The sequence below is a fragment of the Dama dama genome, chromosome 4, assembly GCF_033118175.1.
Source record: "Dama dama isolate Ldn47 chromosome 4, ASM3311817v1, whole genome shotgun sequence".
Classification (NCBI taxonomy): Eukaryota; Metazoa; Chordata; class Mammalia; order Artiodactyla; family Cervidae; genus Dama; species Dama dama.
The window spans coordinates 61,881,959-61,904,423 of NC_083684.1; the positions used below are offsets into that span (position 1 = coordinate 61,881,959).

The 22,465-nt window shown below is 51.0% G+C and overlaps 1 protein-coding gene across 10 annotated transcripts in view; it reads right to left on the reverse strand.

Moving 5' to 3' along the window:
* VRK3 (VRK serine/threonine kinase 3) overlaps positions 1 to 22,465 on the reverse strand; it is a 52,706-nt gene that overhangs the window by 16,826 nt on the left and 13,415 nt on the right. For 3 of the 10 annotated variants that reach the window (XM_061139917.1, XM_061139915.1, XM_061139916.1), the window contains exons 6-14: positions 18,929 to 18,993; positions 17,501 to 17,567; positions 15,849 to 15,933; positions 15,475 to 15,580; positions 13,080 to 13,172; positions 10,219 to 10,351; positions 8,757 to 8,877; positions 3,876 to 3,934; positions 1,079 to 2,539 (exon numbers count right to left, since the gene is read on the reverse strand). In XM_061139917.1, coding sequence (XP_060995900.1) covers positions 2,313 to 2,539; positions 3,876 to 3,934; positions 8,757 to 8,877; positions 10,219 to 10,351; positions 13,080 to 13,172; positions 15,475 to 15,580; positions 15,849 to 15,933; positions 17,501 to 17,567; positions 18,929 to 18,993 — 956 coding nt within the window. In that variant the 3' untranslated portion in view covers positions 1,079 to 2,312. The other 7 variants (XM_061139923.1, XM_061139924.1, XM_061139920.1 and 4 more) reach the window with 6 other exon arrangements.

Genomic DNA, 22,465 nt, shown 5'->3' on the forward strand with positions numbered 1-22,465 from the left:
GAGGAGGTGGGGAGGCACTTCACTGGGGCGATCAGGGGAGGCCTCGGGATCTGATGGGCGGTGATGAGAAGGAGCCAGTCATGGTAAAAACAAAGGGGCCAATGGTCACAGGCCGTGGGGATGGCGCATGCCGTGGTCCTGAGGTGGGACTGATCTCTGCCTGGGCTGGAATCTGAGGGGAGGACGGGCAATCGGGCCAAGGCAGAGGCAAGAGGATCCCCAAGTTGCTCCAAGGTCCCCGGGCTCCTTAAGGAGCATCTCCTAATTTCCTAACCAAGGGAAAAACCTGCTGCTGAGTGAGTGGTCCTCAGAGACTGAGCAAACTGGAAACTATGGTCCTGAAAGGGGCCGTTAGGTTTGCTTTTAAATTTCAACGGTATGGGCTGGACAGGGAGGTCGGATGGCCTGCTCGGTAAATATGACTGGGGCATCTGTGAGCCAGGCCAGCGATGTGAGTGGGGAACAGAGATGCAGAGACAGACTCGACCTGGTTCTCACGGAGCTCATCACCAGCACGTGACTATGACAAGTGACCACGCGCCAGGGGATCCAGGACAGGGGACGGAGGCAGAGCCCCGGAGGAGGTGGACTAGGAGGAACTTAGCAACTGCCCGGAGGGACAGGGTTGAGGGGCAGGGAGAGAGGGCTGTGGGACAGGCCAGAGGTCTCTCAGACAGCTGTGGGGGTGGGGACAGAGACTGGGACGGGGGCAAGCCGGGTGGAGGGGGTCATGCCTTCATTTCTGGAGAGTGTGGTTAAGGTGGAGTGTGCTAGGTTCCTGAACAAACAAACAACCTGGCGTTTCTGGAGCGCTCTGCGCCCAGGCACGGGCGTAAACATCAGACGGCATCAGTGGAGACAGCGGGGGTTGCCAGGGACAGGGTTGAGACCCCCCGGTTCTTCCTGCTGGAACCCACCTAGAGTACCACCTGGAGGTCCAAGGGGTCGTAGGCAGATACCCGCAGGTCCTGCAGCAGGGCTTCCAGATTGTTCCTCAGTGTGGAGTAGGGCGGCTTCTCCTCGTATTGGAGGGCCATCACCACCTTCAGGTACTCCTGCAGGGTCTCTGCGGTCAAGATACGGGGGAGGCCTGAGGGGGGTGGCCGCCCAACCCAGAGCCCGGGGGGCTGTGCCCAGAGGGTCTCAGTCATGGTGCTCCTTTGCTCAGTGCTTCCTCTGTGCCTGGCACCGCCGCAGCCACGTAGTAGATTTTAATTTTTTTTAAACATTAAACATAAGCACCGGGAAAGTGGTACTGAGAGCAGCAGCATGCCTGTCACCTAGCGTCACTGATAGGGATAGAACAGGACACTGTAGGGAAACAACAGCCAGTCAAGACGGCGATGGGCAGATTCACTGCCGTCCCGTGGGCCTCTTGCTCTGGTCCACATTCTGTCAACAATGACTCTGCGTGGTTATGGAACGGCTGAGATCGTTTATAGCACTGCGCAGGAAAATCATGCCTATAGAAGCACCACCTGAAAAGCCCTTGCCGCGCAAGGTGGGTGACGTCAACCATTAGAGAAGAATAAAGCCTGTCTGCCGAACAAAGCGTGTCTGCAGCTCCTCGCGTCTTCTTCCAGCTTCTTCCTATCTGCTGCCTGGCTTGCAGCTGGCCTACCCTGGGCTCAACTATGGCAAGACAGATAGTTACTCAGGACATTGTAGAAGTCCCAGTAGGGGACTATAGATAGAGAGGAAACCTAGGCAGCTTTTGGAGACTAATGCTGCCTCAAGAAAGCTATTGGGGCTTCCCAGTGGCGCAGTGGTAAAAGAATCCGCCTGCCAACGCAGGAGGCACAGGTGATGTGAGTTCGATCCCTGGGTTGGGAAGATCCCCTGGAGGAGGAAATGCAACCCACTCCAGGACTCTTGCCTGAGAAATCCCATGGACAGAGGAGCCTGTCAGGCTACAATCCATGGGGTCGCAAAGAGTAGGACACGACTGAGCAGGCACACACACACAGAGCCTGCTTAATTCTGGGGCAGAGCCCACTTGCCTGCTGGCTTGCACCTCTCACGAGCATCCTATATTAATAAATCTACATTGTGCCTATCATTTTGCCTCTTGCTGAATTCCTTCTGAGCTGAGACGAAAAGAATCCGAGCCTCGGTAAGTCCAGGCATCAGGTGAGTGATTCCAATTAAAAGACAGTGGGGTCAAGTCCTAATCTGACGTGCATGGATTTTTAATCAGCTATCAACTCACACCGACCTTATTTCATCAAAACCCCTACTGCTTCCCCCTCCTGTATTGTTTTAAATCAAATCCCCACTGATTATATGATTTTATCTCTATTTGGTGTGTATCTCTAAAATGGGGGCCAACAAGCTTTTACTGTGAAGTGCCAGAGAGTAAATATTTTTGGCTCAGAACGCAGGGAACCTGTGAGGGGAAGACCAAACTCAGCTGTTCTCCCACAAAAGGCCCAAGAAGGGAGGCGGGGAAGCCAATGCACATGACTATGCACCAAGACTGCTTTACTGATGGATACTGCAGCTTGAATCTCACAGGTTTCATGTGTCACGAAATGATGTTCTTTTGATGTTTTTTCAAAAGATATAAATGGAATTAGAAACAAAACAGAAACAGATGTATAATTAGAAAGGCATTTTATCATATGAAATGTGTATTTCTAATTATAATCCATTACTCACATACATATATATAACTACAACTATGTATCACTGAAGCTAGTATCTCATTAAGCATTTCCTGAACTTGTGCAGGGCATTCATACTTTTCCCGTCTTTTAGGTTTTGCGTATCTGTTTATTTTTGGCTGTGTTGGGTCTCTCTGCTGTTCTCGGGCTTTCTCCAGTTGCGGCGAGTGGGAGCCTGCTCTCTAGCTGCGGCGCCTAGCCGTCTCACTGCAGCGGCTCCTCTCGTTGCAGAGCGTAAGCTCTAGGGTAAGTGAGCTTAGCAGCTGGGGCTCCCAGGCTCTGGAACGCAGGCTCAGCAGTTGTGGCACACGGGCTTAGGTGCCCCTTGGCCTGTGGAATCTTCTCAGCTCAGGGATGGAGCCCGTGTCTCCTGCACTGGCAGGTGGATTCTTAACTACTGGACCACCAGGGAAGTCCTTTAACTTAAAAAAACCCCACCTGATCCTCCATCCCCGAGAGAATTGCTGTTCACATTGGCTGCACATCCTCTCCAATGCTTTCTTCTCAGATTTTCTTCTCTGACGAGATCTTTTAATAATGAAAATGGGATCTGACCATGTGTGGTTTCATATATATATGTATGTACGTATGTATTTGGCTGCAAGGGGTCCTACAGTTGTGGCATGTGGGATCTTTGATCTTCGCTGCGGCACGCAGAATCTTTAGTTGCAGCATGTGGGATCCAGTTCCCTGACCAGGGATCGCACCCGGATCCTCTGCACTGGGAGCTCAGAGTCTTAACCACTGGACCACCAGGGAGGTCCCTGTCTTTTTCACTTTTAAAGTCCCCATTAAATGGATTTCATGACTGACTAATGAGTCACAAGTGAAATTTCAGCTGACATTAAGTGTATTTTACCACAACTTAAAAAATATCCATAAAATTCTATAAGTATTGACACACAAAATCTCCACGGAATCTTCTTAGATGGAAAAGTAAGTCAGAGACAAATACAGGTGATATGATTCCATTAAAAAAACCCACACATTATGTGTATGTGGTTACATGTGTGTGTGTGCGCCACTGCTGTTACTGTTCAGACACACTCCTGCATCTGGCTGGGGGGGAGACTTGTTTCTACGAGGGGCACAGATACACGTGTGATTTGGGAAACTCAAGGGAAATAGAGGGGTGTGAGGACGGGTACCCCGGGATGGGCCCGAGTCCTGGTCCGTCTGCGGCCCCCGCTGGCTCCCTCCCTTGGGACATACCTGAGGGGGTGATCCAGCGACTGCACTGTCCCACGAGGCCCTCCGGGTTGTCAAGAAACCTGAAGGGACAGAGGCACGTGTGAAAGGCCTTTCAGGGAAGGAGAGTCACCTTTTGAAACAGGATGTCTGGTAGATGTGCCCTAGTTTTCCTTATTCTCATCAGTTGTGACCTAGAACAGGAGTCCCCAAACTTCGGGATCTAATGCCTGATGATCTTGAGGTGGAGGTGATGTAGTAAAAATAGAAATAAAATGCACAATAAATGTAAGGCACTTGAATCATCCCAAAATCATTCTCCCACCCTCCACCAGTCTGTGAAAAACTGTCTTCCACAAAACCAGTCCCAGGGGCTAACAGGTTGGGGACCGCTGCTCGAGAGTCACCTTGGACACTGCATGAGTGAATTCTGAACGAGGCGTTTAGGGAAGCACAGCGTTAAGTACTTGCAGGCTTCCCACTGCAACATTTTTACCAACTTATCAACACATTACCTGGTTTCGCCTGTGTGTGTGCCTGTGTGCATGCTCAGTTGCTTCAGCTATGTCCGACTGTGACCCTACGGACCAAAGCCCACCAGGCTCCTCTGTCCATGAGATTCTCCAGGCAAGAATACTGGAGTGGGTTGTTATGCCCTCCGCCATGGGATCTTCCCCACACAGGGATCAAAACCCACGTCTCATGTCTCCAACATTGGCACGCGGGTTCTTTACCACTAGCACCACCTGGGGTGCCCGTTCGTAAATATATACATATATAAATACACACACACACACCCCTCTTGGACCATGAAAGAAAAATGGAAAGTTAGTGGGGAGGGATAAATTAGGAGGTTGGGATTAACATATATATATTGGTACATATAAAATAGATAACCAGTAAGGATCTACTGTATAACATAAGGAACTCAGTATTTTGTAATATACTATGTGCAAAAAGAATCTTTAAAAGTATATACATGCATATATATACATACATAACTGAATCACTGGCCTAGACACTGGGCTGGCGCCCCACTGTCCGCAGAGTGGTGCTGTGATCCCCTTTCCCTCCTCCACAGCCCAGAAGTCCCTCAAAGCCTCTTGCTCTCCAACCCTTTCTGTTCCACCCCCTCCCATGGCTCTGGGCCCAGCTCAGGCCTCACTTTCTCCATGGACCCCGGCCTCCTCCCCAGCTTTCCATTCACCTCCCCACAGAGCCCCAGAGAGTCTGTCTATGCCTCTGCACATACCGCTCCTCTGCCCCTGGCTGCCTTTCCCCACCTCAATCCCCAGTAAGTGGCCGCTCTCCCTTCTGGACATGGCTCGAGGGCCTGTCCCCTGGAAGCTTCCCCTGAACCCTCCCAGGCAGAGGAAATGGGTCCCCCCTGAGTGCCTGCACACAGGTCCATGGATGCCTTACAGCAACTGTCACATGTGTACAAGGATGGGGTCTGACGCATGTCTCTCGGGATATATGAGGTAAAAGACTGAGCAACAGAGTGATGGCATAAAAGGGCTGTGCCAGCCACAGGACAGCGTAAATTGTGTGAGCACTTCCCCCACACAGGCTCTCACCATCGGGATCTGTGGGACCTCTCTGCCCAGCTGCAGGCTTAAGAGCAGAGACCAACTCCAACCGGAGTCTGTGCTTTCCCAGCTGGGGGTCTTGCATGCCAGAAAGCCTTGGGGAATCAGACTGCCTCTCATCTTTCTCTGTTATTCATTCATTCTGTCATGAACTAGAATTTACAAAAAAAAAAAAAAAAAAAGAATACATATTTGCTGAGTGAATGGGAAAAAAGCCACATACACCAGTAACGTCAGAGAGGACAGGTGAAAAGTGCAAGTGTTAGTTGCTCAGTCGTGTCTGTTTGAGACCTCATGGACTGTAGCCCGCCAGCCTCCTCTGTCCACGGAATTCTCCAGGCAAGAACGTTGGAGGGGGTTGCCATTCCCTTCTCCAGGGGATCTTCCTGAGCCAGGGATCGAACTCAAGTCTCCTGAGTTCCAGGTGGATTCTTTACCATCTGAGCCACCAAGGAAGAAAATGTGCATACCTCAACACTGCCCCCTTGTGGTCCCTCAGGTCAGCTGACAGAGGCTGGGCTGTGGGGTCTAGAATGAGCCCCGCATCACCACTGACGTTTCCCAGAGGAGCATCTTCATGTTCCCGGCCCTCCTTCTGTGGTTGTGGTTGGGATCTGGGGCTCTGGAAAGGACTGTTACCTATTTTCTCAGGGCCTCTTGGTAAGAGCAGCTCAGTCTCACCGCTAATACAGCAGTGTGTGTCAAGGAGCAGTTCACAGACTTCAACCACGCTAAACATGTCAGCGACTGGGCTGTGTCCTCCGACTACCTGTGTCGCTAATTCTGAGACTCGTTTTCACCTGGCTTCATTGCAAAAAATACAAAATTACTGGAAAACTAGGAAATAAGTGCAGAAAGAAAAGAAGAAAACAGGGCAACGGGCTTGTGTTATGGCAGATACTGAGGCTGCCTTCCAATGCAGAGGTTGCCTGCGGAAGCCTGGTTGCTGAGGGCTGCTCTCTCTGTCCGTCTCTTCCCCCTTCTGCAGAGATGTTAGGGCATTATTAGCACCCAGGTGGGACCGCCTCACTCACCTTCTAGAGTCGATTCACCTGTCACCACTGCCGCGAGACCTGCCCTGGCCTTTAAATCTAAGACAGCAGGCATGCCCACACCCTGCCAGTGCCACTGGCGGATACCCAGGGCTCTGAACTGCCTGCCCCACCTTCCGACCTCTGACACGCTTTGTGTTCCACTATCTCTTTATTCGCTGTCTCTCCCATTAGAATGTGAGTTCCTTGAGGGCAGGGGTGTCTGTCTTAGTTATTCTGTATCCCCAGGCCCTAAAAGAGCCTAGTGCAGGGAAGTGCTCAGTGAGTATCTGGTGAGTGGAGGATGGCTGCATCCAAACGCCACTAATCCCCTGTGATGAGCCTCTCACACTTGGGAGGTACCAGCTTCCAGGTGAAAGGGCCTCCTCTGGAGTCAAAGGGCCTGGGAGTGCCTCTCATCAGCTGTGTGACCCAGGCTGATCACCTAAGATCTCCGTGCTTCAGATTGGGAGAGCACTTGCCTCAGAGCTGACACAGGGAAGTGGTGGGCGCACTGCCCAGGGCAGAAAAGCATAGTTAGCCATGAACAGGTAGTCACGGACAGGCCAATGTGACAGGTGTCCCTTCCTCAGAAGTGAACAAGCAGGAGGCCTGATGCAGTGGGGGTGAGGGAAGGGCTCCCTGGGGAGTGACGACTAAGCTGAAACATGACGGAGAATGAGATCTGGGGTGGGGCACCACTTACGCCAATGGAACACACACATACGGGTGCATGTTCGATTGGCATAGATCAAGCACAACATATTTTTCAAGGACACAGCTACATCTAAAATTACTTGAGGAGAAGCACTGAGCTTCTTTAGAAATGTAAAAAGTTAAAGAAATAAAGCATTAAGTGAAAGAAGGAGAATGAGATTTAGAGCACAAGACCATTTATGCAAGTCAAACGCACTCATCACACATTTAAGAAAAAAAAAACTTGTTTAAGGACACAGATGTGCCTATACCTTATTTAAAAGCAACAGTCAGAAGTAGTAAACTCGACACACATGTAACTATGGGGTTAAACTGGAAGTGTTGAGTGAAAAAAGCCAGAAACGGTGAGATTCTTAGCAGAGTAACATTTATGCAAGTCAGATACAGTGCCACAACTGTCATGCAAGTTTAAGGATACAAATACATTTAAGAAGCATATCAGTAGGACACATATATATTCAGTATGTATGAGTGGGTATCCAGGGTTGAGTAAAGGAAGATGGGAGATAATAAAGGGGGCAAAATGAGAGGCTCAACATGAACCACCGACACAGCATGCTCGGAACTGAGGAGACAGACAGACTTGATGCCGTTCACTGGAGAGTTTTCTCTTTCCACTCTCCCAGGGCTTCTGCGGACAGCTCCTGAGACACTGCTGAAGTTTGAGTCTCCATTTGAACTTCAGGTTTGCACTTCAGATGCGATACCCAACCATCTCCTGAATGGCTCCTCTTGTGGTAACTCTCCTGCCCCAAGCCTACACCAGAGCTCGAATCCCAAGCTCTGGACCTGCAGAGCTGCCCTGAGTCTAGTTGTCTACGGTCCACACACTCAGCAGCACCTCGCCTTACAGCCAGCAGCCCCTGTCCTTGGTGCTGAACCGCGCACCCACCAGCCCCCCCCCGTACCCCCACTGCCCTCTGTCCTTGGTGCTGAACCGCGCACCCACCAGCCCCCTCCCCCGTACCCCCACTGCCCTCTGTCCTTGGTGCTGAACCACACCACCCAACACTTCCGGGCTTATCCCACTGTCCTTGGTGCTGAATGCCTAAAGCAGAACTAGCAAGATCTGGTGGTTTCACAGGTGGAAGTGAGGGAAGTGTGGACACCACAGGCCAGGGTTGCCAGATACTGAGACAAAGCCCAGGCCTAACTGCTCAGGCTGCCCATGTGTCCCTGTGGGAGTGAATGAATCATGGTGTCCTGCATATGGTGAGCATTTTCTACAGGCCAGGCTCTGTGCTGAGTGCTGTGCACCCAACTCCCTCAAATCCTTCCACCCTGAGGTGGGCGCTAATAGGATCCCAGCTCATGGAGGACACTGACGCTTGTGGAGGTTAAGCTGCCCACCCAACACCCTGCAGTGGTGGGGCCGGAGTCTGACCCCAGGCAGTGTGGCTCCAGAGTCCATGCTCTGGTCTGCTGGAATGGACGAGAGCACGTGCCTGAGAACTGCAGATGCCAGAGGCTGCCTCGCCCTCTTTTCTGTTCCCTGCTGGGTTCTGAGCTTCTGCCCCACCCGCAGGGATGGCGGACCAGCACTGCACTCTGCTGACCCCTGGACTCACTTCTGTTTCAGCTTCATGATCTCCTCGGTGTTGGGAAGGCAGTTTGTCCACGGCAGGGTCCCATAGAGCCACTTCAACAAACAGTAGCCCAGGGTCTGGAGGTCACTGCGGCGGGAGGGCCCTGGGGAGGGAGGGAAGGAGGTGGCCACTCAGGCAGACGTTCTGACATGCCCACCCTAATCCTTTCTCTCTCTCACCAACTCAAGCATGTGCTCACACACGCAACCCACCCAAATATATTGGCTCTCAACTGCTCATCCACTTTTCACTTGTCTACTCTCACGCCTTCAGGAGTCTCTCAATTACTCATTCACTACCTTGGTCATCTCTTCATCCCTGCTTTCACTAGCTCACTCCCTCACCTACTTGTCTTTCATTCATGAACCTATTTGTTCCATGAATCCTCAGAACCTTGGGTGACAAGCCCCTTCCCACATTCTTTTCTTTTTTCTTTTTTAGTATTTATTTATTTAGCCACACTGGGTCTTAACTGTGGCACGTGGGATCTTCAATCTTCACTGTAGCATGTGAACTCTTAGTTGCAGCATGTGGGGTCTAGTTCCCTGACCAGGGGCCCCTGCATTGGGAGTGCAGAGTCTTTGCCACTGGACAACCAGGGAAGGCCTCCTTCCCATATTCTTAAATTCCAGACAAGAGTTTGGTTGGCTCCCAGCCCTTGACAGTCCAGTGGAGAGATGTAACAGGCATGAAGGTGCCTAGAAGGATGGCCACTGAACTCAGCCTCACTTGGGAGGGAAGGACAAACAGAGCAGACAGCGGGGTTTGGTTTTCTTACACTTCCTGAAGCACATGATTTAGAGAACACTTCACATAAGCATTCGACAAACACTGCGAGCTGCATTGGACCCTCTGCCCCTGGTGCTGGCGGCACACACACCGTCCCTTCCCTGGGGGGCTCAGTGTAATGGGAGGATGCAGGCAGGGACATGGATGGCCCTAGTTTCAAGGGGTTTGGGCAAGAGAGGCCCAGCCTCCTCAAGGCGTCTCCTCAAAGTGCGCTCTTCCCTCCCTATGTGGTTTCCCGGGATGATCTCACTCCTGTCCCTGGGCTTTAACTGCCAACTTCTGAAATGCTGCTGACATCTGGGTCTATGTCCAGACCTCACTGGTGTGCTGCAGAGATGGATAATCAGTGGTTTACAAGTGCATATTCAGCAGCCCCTCCTGGATGACTTCTAAGTCACCCTCTCGCATTCTAAGTCCACACGGATCCTGAACGTGGACCTGGGGACCCCCAGGGCTCCCTAGCAGTCCTCGGTGTTGCCCCACAACGCTCCGACGCATGGGGATGCTGTCCATGGTTCTGACCCCTACCATGGCTCCCCGCCTTAGCGGGACTCCTGCGTTTGGCCACCTGCTGTCCATGGCTGTGCCAACCGAGGGCTGCCCTTGTCTTAGGAGCATGTCTCCAAGCTCCTGAACCCCCTCTCTGGCCCCTTACCGCATCCCTTGTGCAGGTCCATGCTAATGAACTCAAGGTCCCCCTCATGTGGGCTCCTGCTGCCTTCGGTGTAAGCCACGTGTCTGCCACCTGGCGAATAGCGGAAGGTGAAGCCGTAGCCTGCCAGGGTCACCTGTATGCACGTGGGGAGAAGCCATACAGTTTGAAGATTAGGAATCTGTATTCTGAAGTCAGAGATTTCAATTGTGGGTGCAATTTGAAACAACCCAATGCCAAACAGTACAGGAGGATGTGGAAAGAACCCAAATCAGTCATTCCCATCACTGCTCAGTCCCAGTTCCCAGAAGTAACCACTAACAGCTTCTCATATGTTCATTTTCTTTAAATAAGCAGCAAACGCATGGGGGTGAGAAGGATGCTCTAATTTTCCTCAGAGGGATCGCACTGTACCTCCTGCTGGGCACACAGCTTTCTGTACTTTAATAGTGTGTTAACTGCAGAGCCAGACAGACCAGATTCCAATGCCAGCTTGGCCCATCAGTGCCCATGCAATGCTGGGGAAATTATGAAACTCTCTGGGCTTTGATTTCTTTATTGGCCAAATGAAGGTAATGATAGTCCTCACCTCGCAGGGTTGTGAGGAGGCTTAACTGGGTTTAAAACACAAAGTGCTTAGCCACCAGACACACACAGTTAGCCACATCAGCTTTCCAAAGGCTACCTCTTATTCTGCGAATGGAGAGGGGACACCTGTTGGCTTTGTCCACGCGAGACCTACATTCTCTGGTCACAGTTTGAGGTGGTCACTTTTATCCGTCAACCTGACTGGGCCACAGGGTGCCTAGTCGTGTCGCCAAAGGTTATTCTGGGTACGTCTGTGAGGGTGTGACTGGAATGGATGGCAGACTGCCCTCTCTAGTGTGTGGGCCTCGTCTCATTGGTTAAAGAACAGAACAGAAAGGCTTAAGTGAAAGGGAATGCCCCTTGCCTGTCCGCTTGAGCTACACATCAGCATTTTCCTGCCTTTGGGTTTGAACAGAAATACTGGCTCTTCTCAGGTCTTGAGTCTGCTAGCTTTTGGACTGGAACTCACACAGGTGTTTTCAGGCCTTTGGACTCTGACTAGAAACATACCATTAGCTCTCCTGTTCTCCAGCTTGCCAACTGCAGATTTAGGGCCCCTGAGCTTTTTGAATTTGAGTCAAATTCTTATAATCTCTCTCTCTGTATATATACACATACACACACATATACACACATATACATTCTGTTTTTTGTTTTGTTTTTTTTTTGGCCTCCTGCTATGTGGGATCTTGGTTCCCTGACCAGGTATCAAACTCATAACCCCTGTACTGGAAGCTCAGGGTCTAAACCACTGTACTATTAGAGAAGTCCTAGTTTTGCCTAATATGGTTCTAGGATTTTTCTCTGAGACCACCCCTCTCCAACTCTCAGTCCAAGTGATTGAGGTGGGGTTCACCCAATCCATCTCCACTGGGGTTGCTAAATGGAGGGGATTTAAGCCTCATTTGCTGGTGGTTATTTTGTCATCATAGCAAAGAGGGACAGCCTGATAATGAGCAAGGCAAACACAAGAAGAGCCCAGGGACGGAAGATCCAGTTTCCTAATGACAGGGTCTGAATTTTTAGAAATCAGCCATGCCTGAAGCCAGTGAAGTCCTGGATTTTTCCACTCCAAGGAGCAATAAATTGTACCTTCCTTTTTTTAAACTAACCCCCCCCCCTTTTTTTTTTTTTTGCTTAAGGCATGTTAAATTTGGTTTCTATCATTAGAAAGAGTAATTATGACTTACTTTAAATACTAATCAACATGCTATCAGAAGTATATATTACGGTTTTCCCATTTTACTGTCAGAATCAGTGTAGTCAGGAACATTTTGTACGTGTATCTCTTTTTTTTCCTGTTTTATTTTTGGCTGCATCGGGTCTTGGTTGCGGCCCTTGGTATCCTCACCGCAGTATGAGGGATCTTTCATTTCGGGCTTCTCTCTAGTTGTGGTGCGTGGGCTCAGCTGTCCTGAGGCATGTGTGATCTCTGCCCCCTGACCAGGGACTGAGCCTGTGTCCGCTGCATTGGAAGGCGGATTCTTAACCACTGGACTACCAGGGAAGTCCCTGTAATATATCTTTGAATATATGGAATGGATAAATTCCTCACAGAGGAACCGGTAGATCAAAAACCATGCAGTTAGCTCCATCAATCTTGCACAACCAAACGACAGTTGGTGGAACCTGCTACCCAGGTCCGCTGCTACCTCCACCCTGACAGCTGGCAGTGGGTGGCCCTCTTCTGTGTACTGACTACCTGTGGAAATGGTAGTGAAATTAGTGTGAAATGCATGTTTAGCAAATATTAGGTACTGTATCTGAACCAATAAACGTGAATCCTTCTGCAAAAAGACGACAAAAATCCATATACATTTAAAATTTTGACTGCTGTAAGAAATTACCTTCCTAAAAGTTCGCCTGAGTACACTTCCAAAAAGGAAAGAATTCCTGTTTCCTCACATCCGTATCAGCAAGAGATATCCTTTTTCTTTTTAATTTTGTCCACCCAAAAGGTAAAGTAGTAGTGTATTTTAAGTTTAATTTCCATGATTACTAGAATCTAATAATAATTGCAGGAGGTTGAGCATTTTTTTCATACATTTAACTGACCTGTGGATTTCTTTTTCTATGAACTGCTTTTCCTATCCTTTGTCCATATTTCTACTAAGTGGCTTATCTCTCCTCATTTACTCGAAGAAGCACTTTATTTTATACATGATGGATAGCAGTTCTTTGTCTGCAATAAGCATTGTGAAATAAATGCAGGTTTTAAGACAGGCGAGACCCGGAGCCCAGAGAACCCCTAGGGAGGGTGAGGATCTGGCAGTTACCTGGCACAGGTTCTCTGGATTCACAAAGATATTCTTAGCTGTCATGTTGCCATGAACGTACTCATTCTCATGGAGGAACTCCAGGGCATCCAGCTAGGGGAGGAAAGCAAGCATTTCTGTGAGAAGTGCTGATAACACAGAGAGGCTCTGATGTGAAGCCTCGGAAGGAAACCCCACTGCTGGGCCTGGGGTCATGTGGTCCTGCTCGTCATGGGGGTGGTAACAGTGGCAGATTGCCTGTGTGTGTGTTCAGTTGCCTCAGTCGTTTCCAACTCTTTTCCGCCCCATGGATTGTAGCCTCCTCTGTCCGTGGGATTCTCCAGGCAAGAATACTGGAGTGGGTTGCCATGCCCTCCTTCAGGGGATCGTCCCAACCAGAGATCGAAACCATGTCTCCTGAGTCTCCTGCGTTGGCAGGCGGACTCTACACCCACTGAGCCACCTGGGAAGCCCCAGGGGTGGATTGAGCCTGACTAATTCTGAGTGAAGCATTTGGACGCCCTCCCTGACAGCACATCTAAGAATGTCTTAGAAGACATGAGTCTTCTAAATTCAGTATTTAGAAGTTTTTAAATTCAGTATTAAAGCTGACATTTCATTTTCCATCAATCTCTTGTATCTACTGGGTTGGCCAAAAGTTTGTTTGTCCTCAAGCCAGTAAGGGAAAACCCAAATGAACTTTTTGGCCAACCCATTATTTCTCAGTTGATCAAAATCTCAGGAGGGGAAAACGCTGGTTACTTATTGACCCTTGCAAACAAACAAACAAACAAACCCAACACTCATGTTCACCAGAGAGGTTTTCTCATTTGTCCAAAAAAGCAGAAATACATTTAGTTGAGCAATTTGTACTTTTATTTCTAGCCCCGACTTTTCCACTGAGCTCCGAAGGCATATACTGAACCCCCAGGTGCTCGCTGTATCCTGACTGCATCCCCCTTGACGCCAAGGCTCAACTGCCTGTCCCATTCTGCTGCTTCTACAGACACGCCGTCCCCAGCCCGGATCCTCCTCAGGCCTGGTCCTCTCGTGCCCACCTCACTCAGCCTCCACCTCACCCTCCCCAGCCGTGCCCACGTGGCCCATGGGGTCCTTCTACACCCCGAGCTGACGCTGCCCCTGCCCGTCCTCAGTCCTCGCGTGGGTCCCCGCCCCTCAGCTTGGCGTTCAAGGCCCTGGGTCCTCTGGTCACTGCTGAGCCGCCACACCAACCTCAGCTCCTGCCTTTCACCCTCTACACGTCACACGGCAAACACTGCGTGTAAAGACCTCCGAGACTCATCCCGCCGGCTGCTTATTTATATTTTTCACTTATTTTTATTTATCTTTGGCTGCCCTGGGTCTTCACTGCTGCGTGCGGGCTTTCTCTAGTTGTGGCGAGGCGAGGGCCACTCTTGGCTGCAGCGCCCAGGCTTCTCACAGTGGCAGCTTCTCTTGCTGCGGAGCATGGGCTCAGTAGTTGCAGAGCACAGGCTTAGTTGCCTTGCATGGCACCTGGGATCTTCCCGGACCAGGATCGAACTCATGTCCCCTGCACTGGCAGACGGATTCTTAGCCACTGTGCTACCAGGGAAGTCACTATATTTGTATTTGACTGTGCTGGGTCTCACGTGTGGAAAATGGGATCTTTGTTGTCACATGCGGGGTCTTTAGTTGCAGCATGCAAACTCTTAGTTGCAATATGTGGGATCTAGTTCCTGCAGCAGGGACTGAACCCGGGGCGGGGGGGAGCCCTGCGTTGGGAGTGAGGAGCCTTAGCCACTGGACCCTCAGGGAAGTCCCTCCTCCAGCAGTTTAAGTTAGGTCCTCTTCTTCTTCGTCACAGCATGGGGACACTTGTATCCAGAGCACTTTTCACTATTGGTGCAACTGTGGCTTAAACTCACCCTCTCCCACTAGACATAGAAACCACGTCTGTGCTGCCCCGCACTGCACTCCCAGGCCCTGGGACAGTGTCTGACACTCAGCAGGGACAGGATAAATATTTCATGGGAGGATGGATGGAGGAAGGAATGAATGACAGAGGTTCTGTGTGCTCTCCCCCACACGAGCCTTTGCCTAAGCTACTTCCTTGGGCTGGAACACTCTCCCCATGTATTCCCACTCCCACCCTACCCTGCACCTTGCTATTCCCCACTCTGGCTTAGAAATACACTCTACCAGGAAGCACAGCTGAACCCCCAGTTTAGGCTGGGACCCTTCCTCCAACTCCCACAGCCTCCTGGCATCCCTTATCGCTCCGGTTCTAAAGGTCTGGTGTTCAGCTGTGCCAGTCACCCTGCTTGCCCCAGTGCCCAGCGGAGGGAGATGCGGGCTGAATGCGTCAAAGAGCAAACAGACTGATAAACTAGGCCACCAAGACCTGCATGGGAGCCGGAGACCCTTTGGTACCTACCAGCCGGCAGGCCATCTGGAACACAGACCTCACTGACATCACGTGCTTTGGGAAGTCATCCAGGATTGACTGAAGGCTCCTCCCCAGGATGGGAAACACCAAGAACCTGGAAGACACGGGTGTCCCAGGAGGTGGGAGAGAAGACTGGGGCAGGGACAGAATACAGTTCACCAAGGATGGACTGTGGCTGGGGACTACCAGGTCCCAGTCCAGGGTGAGATGAAGGGTTGGATGGGTGGGGGGGTCGGTCTGGCTCAAAGCTGGGGGAGGAAGGAAGTGACTCCAGTGGCTCCAGGGTCCCAGCCATGCCTGGGCATGAAACAGAGAGAGGGAGGAAGCAGCCAGCAAAGCGCATGCCAAGTGAAGCGACTCACCTGTACTTGTCCTGGTGAACGCCGAAACCGATGCAGGTGGGGATGGCCAGCTGCGGGATTGAGTACAGCTTCTTCCACTTGTTCACTGCGGGAGGCAGGGGCCTGAGAGGTCAGGGCCCACCTGGCCCTACACCCGCAGCGGCCCACAGCCCACTCAGACCAGAAGCAGAACGCACCCGAGTCCCGGCCAGACCCTGGGTCTCCTGCTTGGAGACACCGCTTCTGTGGGTGGGTGAGGGCTAGGGGGGCAACGACAGGGGGTGTGAACATGGTTTTGAGAAAGCACTGACAAATCTGGAGTGAGTGGAAGGGCTAAGAGTGACCGTGTAACCCGTGAATTCTCACGCAGAGCTAATGAGATCGGGAAAAGTCTAAACTGGTCACTGTGTCACTAGAGGTCTGGCCAACCTTTCAGGATCTCAGTTGAATGGCAGAGATGGAGCAGAGTGCTGATGAAAGTTTAATGACTGGTTGTTCAGGAGAAAAATAGCTCTGATTTGTGTTTGCGGATTTCCGTGGTGTAAATGCTTCCCAGTATGGCCAATTACAAGCTACCAGTGTGGTATCATCGAAGATAAAGAGTTGGGCAGAGAGGCAATAGCATGCCCTTACATGCTATTTCCATCACATGGATACAGTGAATGGAATGGAAGCAACTTCAAGAGTATAGATAATAGGGACTTCCCTGGTGGTCCAGTGGTTAGGACTCCATGCATTCACTGCCAGGGTCCAGTTCAATTCCTGGTCAGGGAACTAAGATCCCACATGCCACACAGTCTGGCCAAAAAAAAAGCACAGCGTGTAGATAACAGACAATGGAAAATGTAGACATATAATAAGGAAGTGATAAACTTCCATAGGTGTTTATCGCCCTCGTTCCTTTCTGTGTCACGTTCCGTTTATTTCTGGCTGTGTGGGATCTCGGTTGCTCTGAGGTCTTTGCTCGAGCTGTGGCGAGCTGGGGCTGCTGTCTGATGTGGGCACAGGCTCTGCGGCGTGGGCTTCAGTGGCTGTGGTTCCCGGGCTCTAGGGCACAGGCTCAGCAGTGGTGGTGCATGGGCTTAGATGCTCTGCACCATGTGGATCCTCCTGGGTCAGGGATCAATCCTGGGTCTCCTGCATTGGCAGGCGGATTCTTTACCACCGAGTTACCAGGGAAGCCCACTCTTGTTCTTAATCTGACTGTAAATTGATATAATTACTTACTTTATTATTTATTTGGCTGCTCCAGGTCTTAGTTTGCAGCATGGGAACTGCTAGTTGAAGTGCAGCATTCGAACTCTTAGATGTGGCCTGCAGGATCTAGCTTCCTTACCAGGGACTGAACCTGGGCCCCGTCCGTTGGGAGTGCAGTCTTAACCACTGGACCACCAGGGAAGTCTCTGGCACAATTAGTTTATGATGGCTGTGTTTTAATAACTGGCTTACAGTATTTCTGAAAATTTAATACTCGGCTCTCAAGAGCTGGGACGATGAGCCAGCCTCAGCCCATTGTCTGTTGTCTGTCCTCTGAGGCCTGAGGGGTGATGGGAGCAAACCTGGGCCTTGAATTTCATCCCCGCCCTTCTCGCACAGTCAGGGAGAAGGCAGTTATTCTGACCAAGCTGGTGCCTCCAACCTCTCCCCCACTTGCCCACTTCCCTGAGGAATACCTTGCAAAGGCTTGGCCGCCCGCTGGAAGAAGTTCTGTTCATTGAACAAGCGTCCATCCTTGGCATCCTAGTGGGGGAGGGGAGGGGAAAAGGCTGTCACACTGGAATCTCATAGGCAAGGGCTCCCAGATCATCACTGGCCGTGGATCATCCCAGGGTAATGCCAGCAACACCCTAGGTTCCCCAAGTCTTGTACATCAGAACCAGATTCCCTAGGGTGCTTCATGTGACCACGTATCAGAGACTTTGAGTTATTGCCTAGGTTCCTTTTCTTTTATGACAGGATCCACAAGTTTTCCCTAGACACAGACCCTTCAGCTGAAAACTACATTTTTCCAGTCTCCCTTGCAGCGAGGAATGGCCACATGATCAAGTTCTGGCCAATGGGGATGTGAGCAGAAGAGAGATGGGCAACTTTCAGGTTATGCTTTCAAAGGGCTAGGGCAGGCTCTCTCCTTTCTCTTCTCCTGTTCCAGTTGGCTGGAATGCAGATGAGATGGTAGGAGCTGGAGCAGCCATTTCAACCCATGAGATGATTATAGGTTGAAGGTCTTGGAGCCACAAGAGAGAAGGAAAGTAAGCCCCTTGTTTATGGAACCACCATATCAGCCCTGGGCCACTGCCCCAGACTTTTAAGTGGAAGAGCAATAAGATATTATTTTTGTGTAAGCCATTATTAACATTGGGTCACTTTTCCCAAGCAGTCAATCCAAATACTTCAACTAAATACAACTAGTAAAGCTGGGTTCTTTTTTTTTTTTTCCATCTATCAGCAATTACTTTTTTTTTTATTTTTTATTAGTTGGAGAAAGCTGGGTTCTTAAGACCACAGGATCAAAGAGAGCTGGATTCAAATCCCAGCTCTGACATTTATTCATTTTTTCTATAAAGTACCTATTATGTGCCTAGTATTCTTTTGGTTATTGGAGATAGAGCAGTGAACAAAGCAACCTGCACACTGGTGCCCCCGGACAAGTGACCAAGATTTTATTTTCTTGTCTGTTAAATGGGGGAACATGGTGACTACCCTAAAGGTTTGATTATCAACCAGGGCTGGGCACAGAATAGGCTCTCAGCAGGTAGGTGCCATTACTCATCTGTGAGTCTGGCTCCGGAGCCCTCACTCCAAATCACTCACAGGGCCTCCATCTAGATCCAAGGGAGGGCACCTGAACTAGCTGTCTCAGTTTTTGGGTGCTTGTGCAGATCACATGGCCAGAAAGCATCTGAGTCAGGTCTCCGGGACGGACCCGACTGCAGCCTCTGAGGGGCCCTGCGTCGGAGAACCCAAGGCCCAGAGGAAAATGTGCCCCGCCCAAGGTCCCACTGCTCCCTGCTGGCCAAGGCTGTGCTTTTGGCCCACCCAGCCCAGCCCAGCCCAGCCTTCCCCTCCCCTCGGGGCTGCCCACCCAACCCGGGCCCACTCACTAGTTTAAGTGAGAATCTTTGTTTCTGGGGGCTTGACCCATTGCCGGTGGTGGAGTCAGACTCAGCTGTGGATGGAGAAAATGAGCGAGGTTATCATCTGCAGGGAAGGTGAGGGTCATTGTCCTCTGAGTAACAAGCAGCAGTTGTGGTTAATGAGTTCCCACGGGGTCAAGTGCATTCTCGACTTTCAAGACCTGAACCATCTCATTATCAAACAGCTTCCTTCTTTCTATCTCTTTCTCTCTCCAAGACACAGCTGTGCACACATGTGGGTTCCTCTAGAGAATCGCTGAGCCTGGGGGTGGTCCTGAAGCCCCTGACTCAGCCGCTGTATGCATGCGTCTGCATATACGGGTGTGTGGCTGAACCACACTGACTTGTCTTGACAGGGCCATCTTAGGCCCACTCTTCTGCCCCCTCCCCTTTCTTAGTCACTGAGCTTTTGCTTATGAGGAGTGTACCCAAACCAGCTGCGTTCCTCATCAACTTTAACTCTTGCCTTCCTCTGAAAAGTGGAAGAACGTCTTCTGCTGACACAGATGGTTAATGGTTCATGAGGAATAATGGTCACGAGATCCCTTGGGGAGGAACCCCCTGGTTCCTGTGGGCCTAGACGTGCTTCTCCCTCAGTAGTCAGACTATAGCTTTAGCTTTGTCCCCTTTAAAGCCCTCAGCACCCTTCTGGCAAAACAGAGCACAGTTGCAAATGCTTCCAAATTGCTGACCACTGAATCCTATCCATATGTAAGTTACCCACGATAATCTTCATAACTGTACTTTATGTTTTTTCTTTTTTTGGCTGCGTAGGGTCTCAGTTGCCGCACTCAGACTCTCTAGTTGTGGTGTGTGGGCTCAGAAGTTGCGGGATTAGCTGCCCTGCGGCATGTGGGATCTTAATTCCCAGACCAGGGATAGAACCCGCATCCCCTGCATTGGAAGGTGGCTATCTTAACCACTGTACCAAAAGGAAAGTCCCTCCACTTCATTTTTCTTTTTTAATCTCAAGGTTCCTTTTCAGGTCAGGGGACACTATTTAATATTCCTGTCTTTCACCATTACATAAGCTCCCCTCAGGGGAGGGCCCCTGCAGCAGTCTTCAGCCCCTCAGGGATCCCCTGAGCTCCAAGTCCCAGGGCGGCCGGTATCCAAAGGCTGATGGCGGGCGATAGAAAGGCCCAGCGGTGGTGGCCTAGCAGAGAACCATGCTGAAGGACCACTTCTGCTCCTGCCTCACCCACTTCCTTCCTTTCCCATCTTTAGGTGTCGATCTCCCCCTGGCGCACTTCCTCGTAAACAATCTTCCAGCTTGGCCCTTTCTGCTTAATTACAGACTCTGCAGTCTCCTGTCCTGTGCTAAGCTGCACTTTGCACACATTGTTTCCTTTAAGGCTCCTGACAGCCCAGGAAAGATCTGTGTGCTCAGTCGTGTCCAACTCTTCTGTGGCCCACCAGGCTCCCCTGTCCATGGGGTTTTTTGGGTTAAGGATACTGGAGTGGGTTGCCATTTCCTCCTCCAGGGGATCTTTCTGACCCAGGGATCAAACCAGAATCTTTCTACTACCATGTAATTATGGTGGCTGTCGTTAGCTATATTAAATATATATATAGGCTGCACTGGGTCTTAGTTTCAGTATGCAGGCTCAGCTGCTCTGCGGCATGTGTGATCTTAGTTCCAGGGATAGAACCCACGTCCCATGCACTGGAAGAGCAGTTTTAACCAGTGGACCACCGGGGAAGTTCTCTTTTTTTTTTTTTTTAAAAGAAAGAAACGGGAAATTTTATCCAAGCCAAATTTGAGAATTACAACCTGGGTAGAGTATCTCAGAAAGCTCTGAGAACTGTTCTGTGTTCCCACTTCACAGATGAGACCAGAGAGCTGAGGCTTAAGGAGGCCACATGATACAGGAGGCTCTGTGCCAGGCAGATCTGGCTTCAAGTCCAGGCCTTCCGTCAACTCTGCGTGACTTGGTGTCACACAGGCTAACCCCCTCTGGGCCTCTTTGCTCCACGTCAGTAAAAGCAGGAGTAATGAAGCTCATCCTGGAGAGTGGATGCAACGGTTCGGAGGGCAGGGGCAACTGGTACAGCTGAGCAGGAATCACAGCCAGCTTTTTCTTTCTTGGCTGTGCTGCATGGCTTGTGAGATCTTAGTTCCCCGACCAAGGGCTGAACCTGGGCCCTCAGCAGTGAGTGCAGAGTCCTAACCACGGGGCCACCAGGGAAACCCTCAGTGTCACTTTTTTTTTTTTAATGTTTATTTATTTGGCTGTGCCAGGTCTTAGGTGCAGCATGTGGGATCTAGTTCCCTGACCAGGGATTGAACCCGGGCCCCCTGCATTGGGAGTCTTAGCCACTGGACCACCAGGGAAGTCCCAGCTTCACCCTTCATATGAGCCACTCAGGGCCCCTCTTCCCAGCCTGAGCCCAGCACCACTCTGGGCAGGCCGGGAGCACTCAGTACGTGGCAGCTTTTAAAGTATCAGCCGAGGGCCCGCAGCTGGTGAGTGGCAGCGCGGCCTCGGCCGAGACGCACCTCATTCTGGAGTCTGTGAACTGAACTGTCGCCCAGGCTCCCAGCCGGCTCTCTGTCACCCCTCCGTTTTTCTCTTCCTCCCCACCCTTCCTAGCCTCCCAGGCGGGCGCCGTCTGAGACACTGAGATAAAGGGCAGGGAGGCGGTGAAGTGGCTGAGCAGCCATGCTTGCCCACAAGACGCTCCGGCTGGAGCAGGGCAGGAGCCAGGGCTTCCTGAGAGCCAAGGCCGCAGGTGACCTGAGCTTGTCCTTTAGGAGGGAAACTTGGGAAGGTGCTGGATCTTGGGGGAAAGGGGGTCCTTCCCACCTGTGAGGAGGGCGCCGGGGGGAATCTCCGAGGGGCAACCAGGAAGTGGCCGGGGCACCTCGTAGGCCTAAGAGCAGGATCTGTCTCACAGAGTCACCTCGAGGTCTGAGGGTAAGCACCACTCAATCAACCACTGGATGAAAGCGTTATCCTACATGCCCGACACTCAGAAGCAGGTAGCAGCTGAGTAATTTAAATTGCCAGCTCAGTAGCAGCGGGCAATTTACATACAATTTCCCTGCACTACTTTCCAGATTATAAAGGGCTTTTCTCCTCCACCCTTCTAACTGTCCCTTCCTGCTGACAGCTGGAGGGCCAGCTGGGAAACTCCCATTACACACAGGAGCCAGCAGGGACCTAGGAAGGGCGGTGGACATGGCCGAGGCCCCTGGAGAGCCTGGATGTAAACCCCTGGAGCTCCAGATGCTGTGACCTGGGAGACCCTTGGTGCATGCAAACCTGATGGATGTATGGAAGGTCCCTACATGTGCCAAAGGCAGACAAGGGTGTGGCAGACAGGCAGGTGGCAGCCTCTGATTGCCAAGAGACAGGTGACCTTGAACTTGGAGCAAGAATGCCATGCTGGCATCCATCATAACCACAAAAACTGAGAATTCCCTGGCGGTCCGGTGGCTAGAACTCAGTACTTCCATTGCGAGAGCCTGGATTTAATCCCTGGTTGTGGAACTAAGATCTC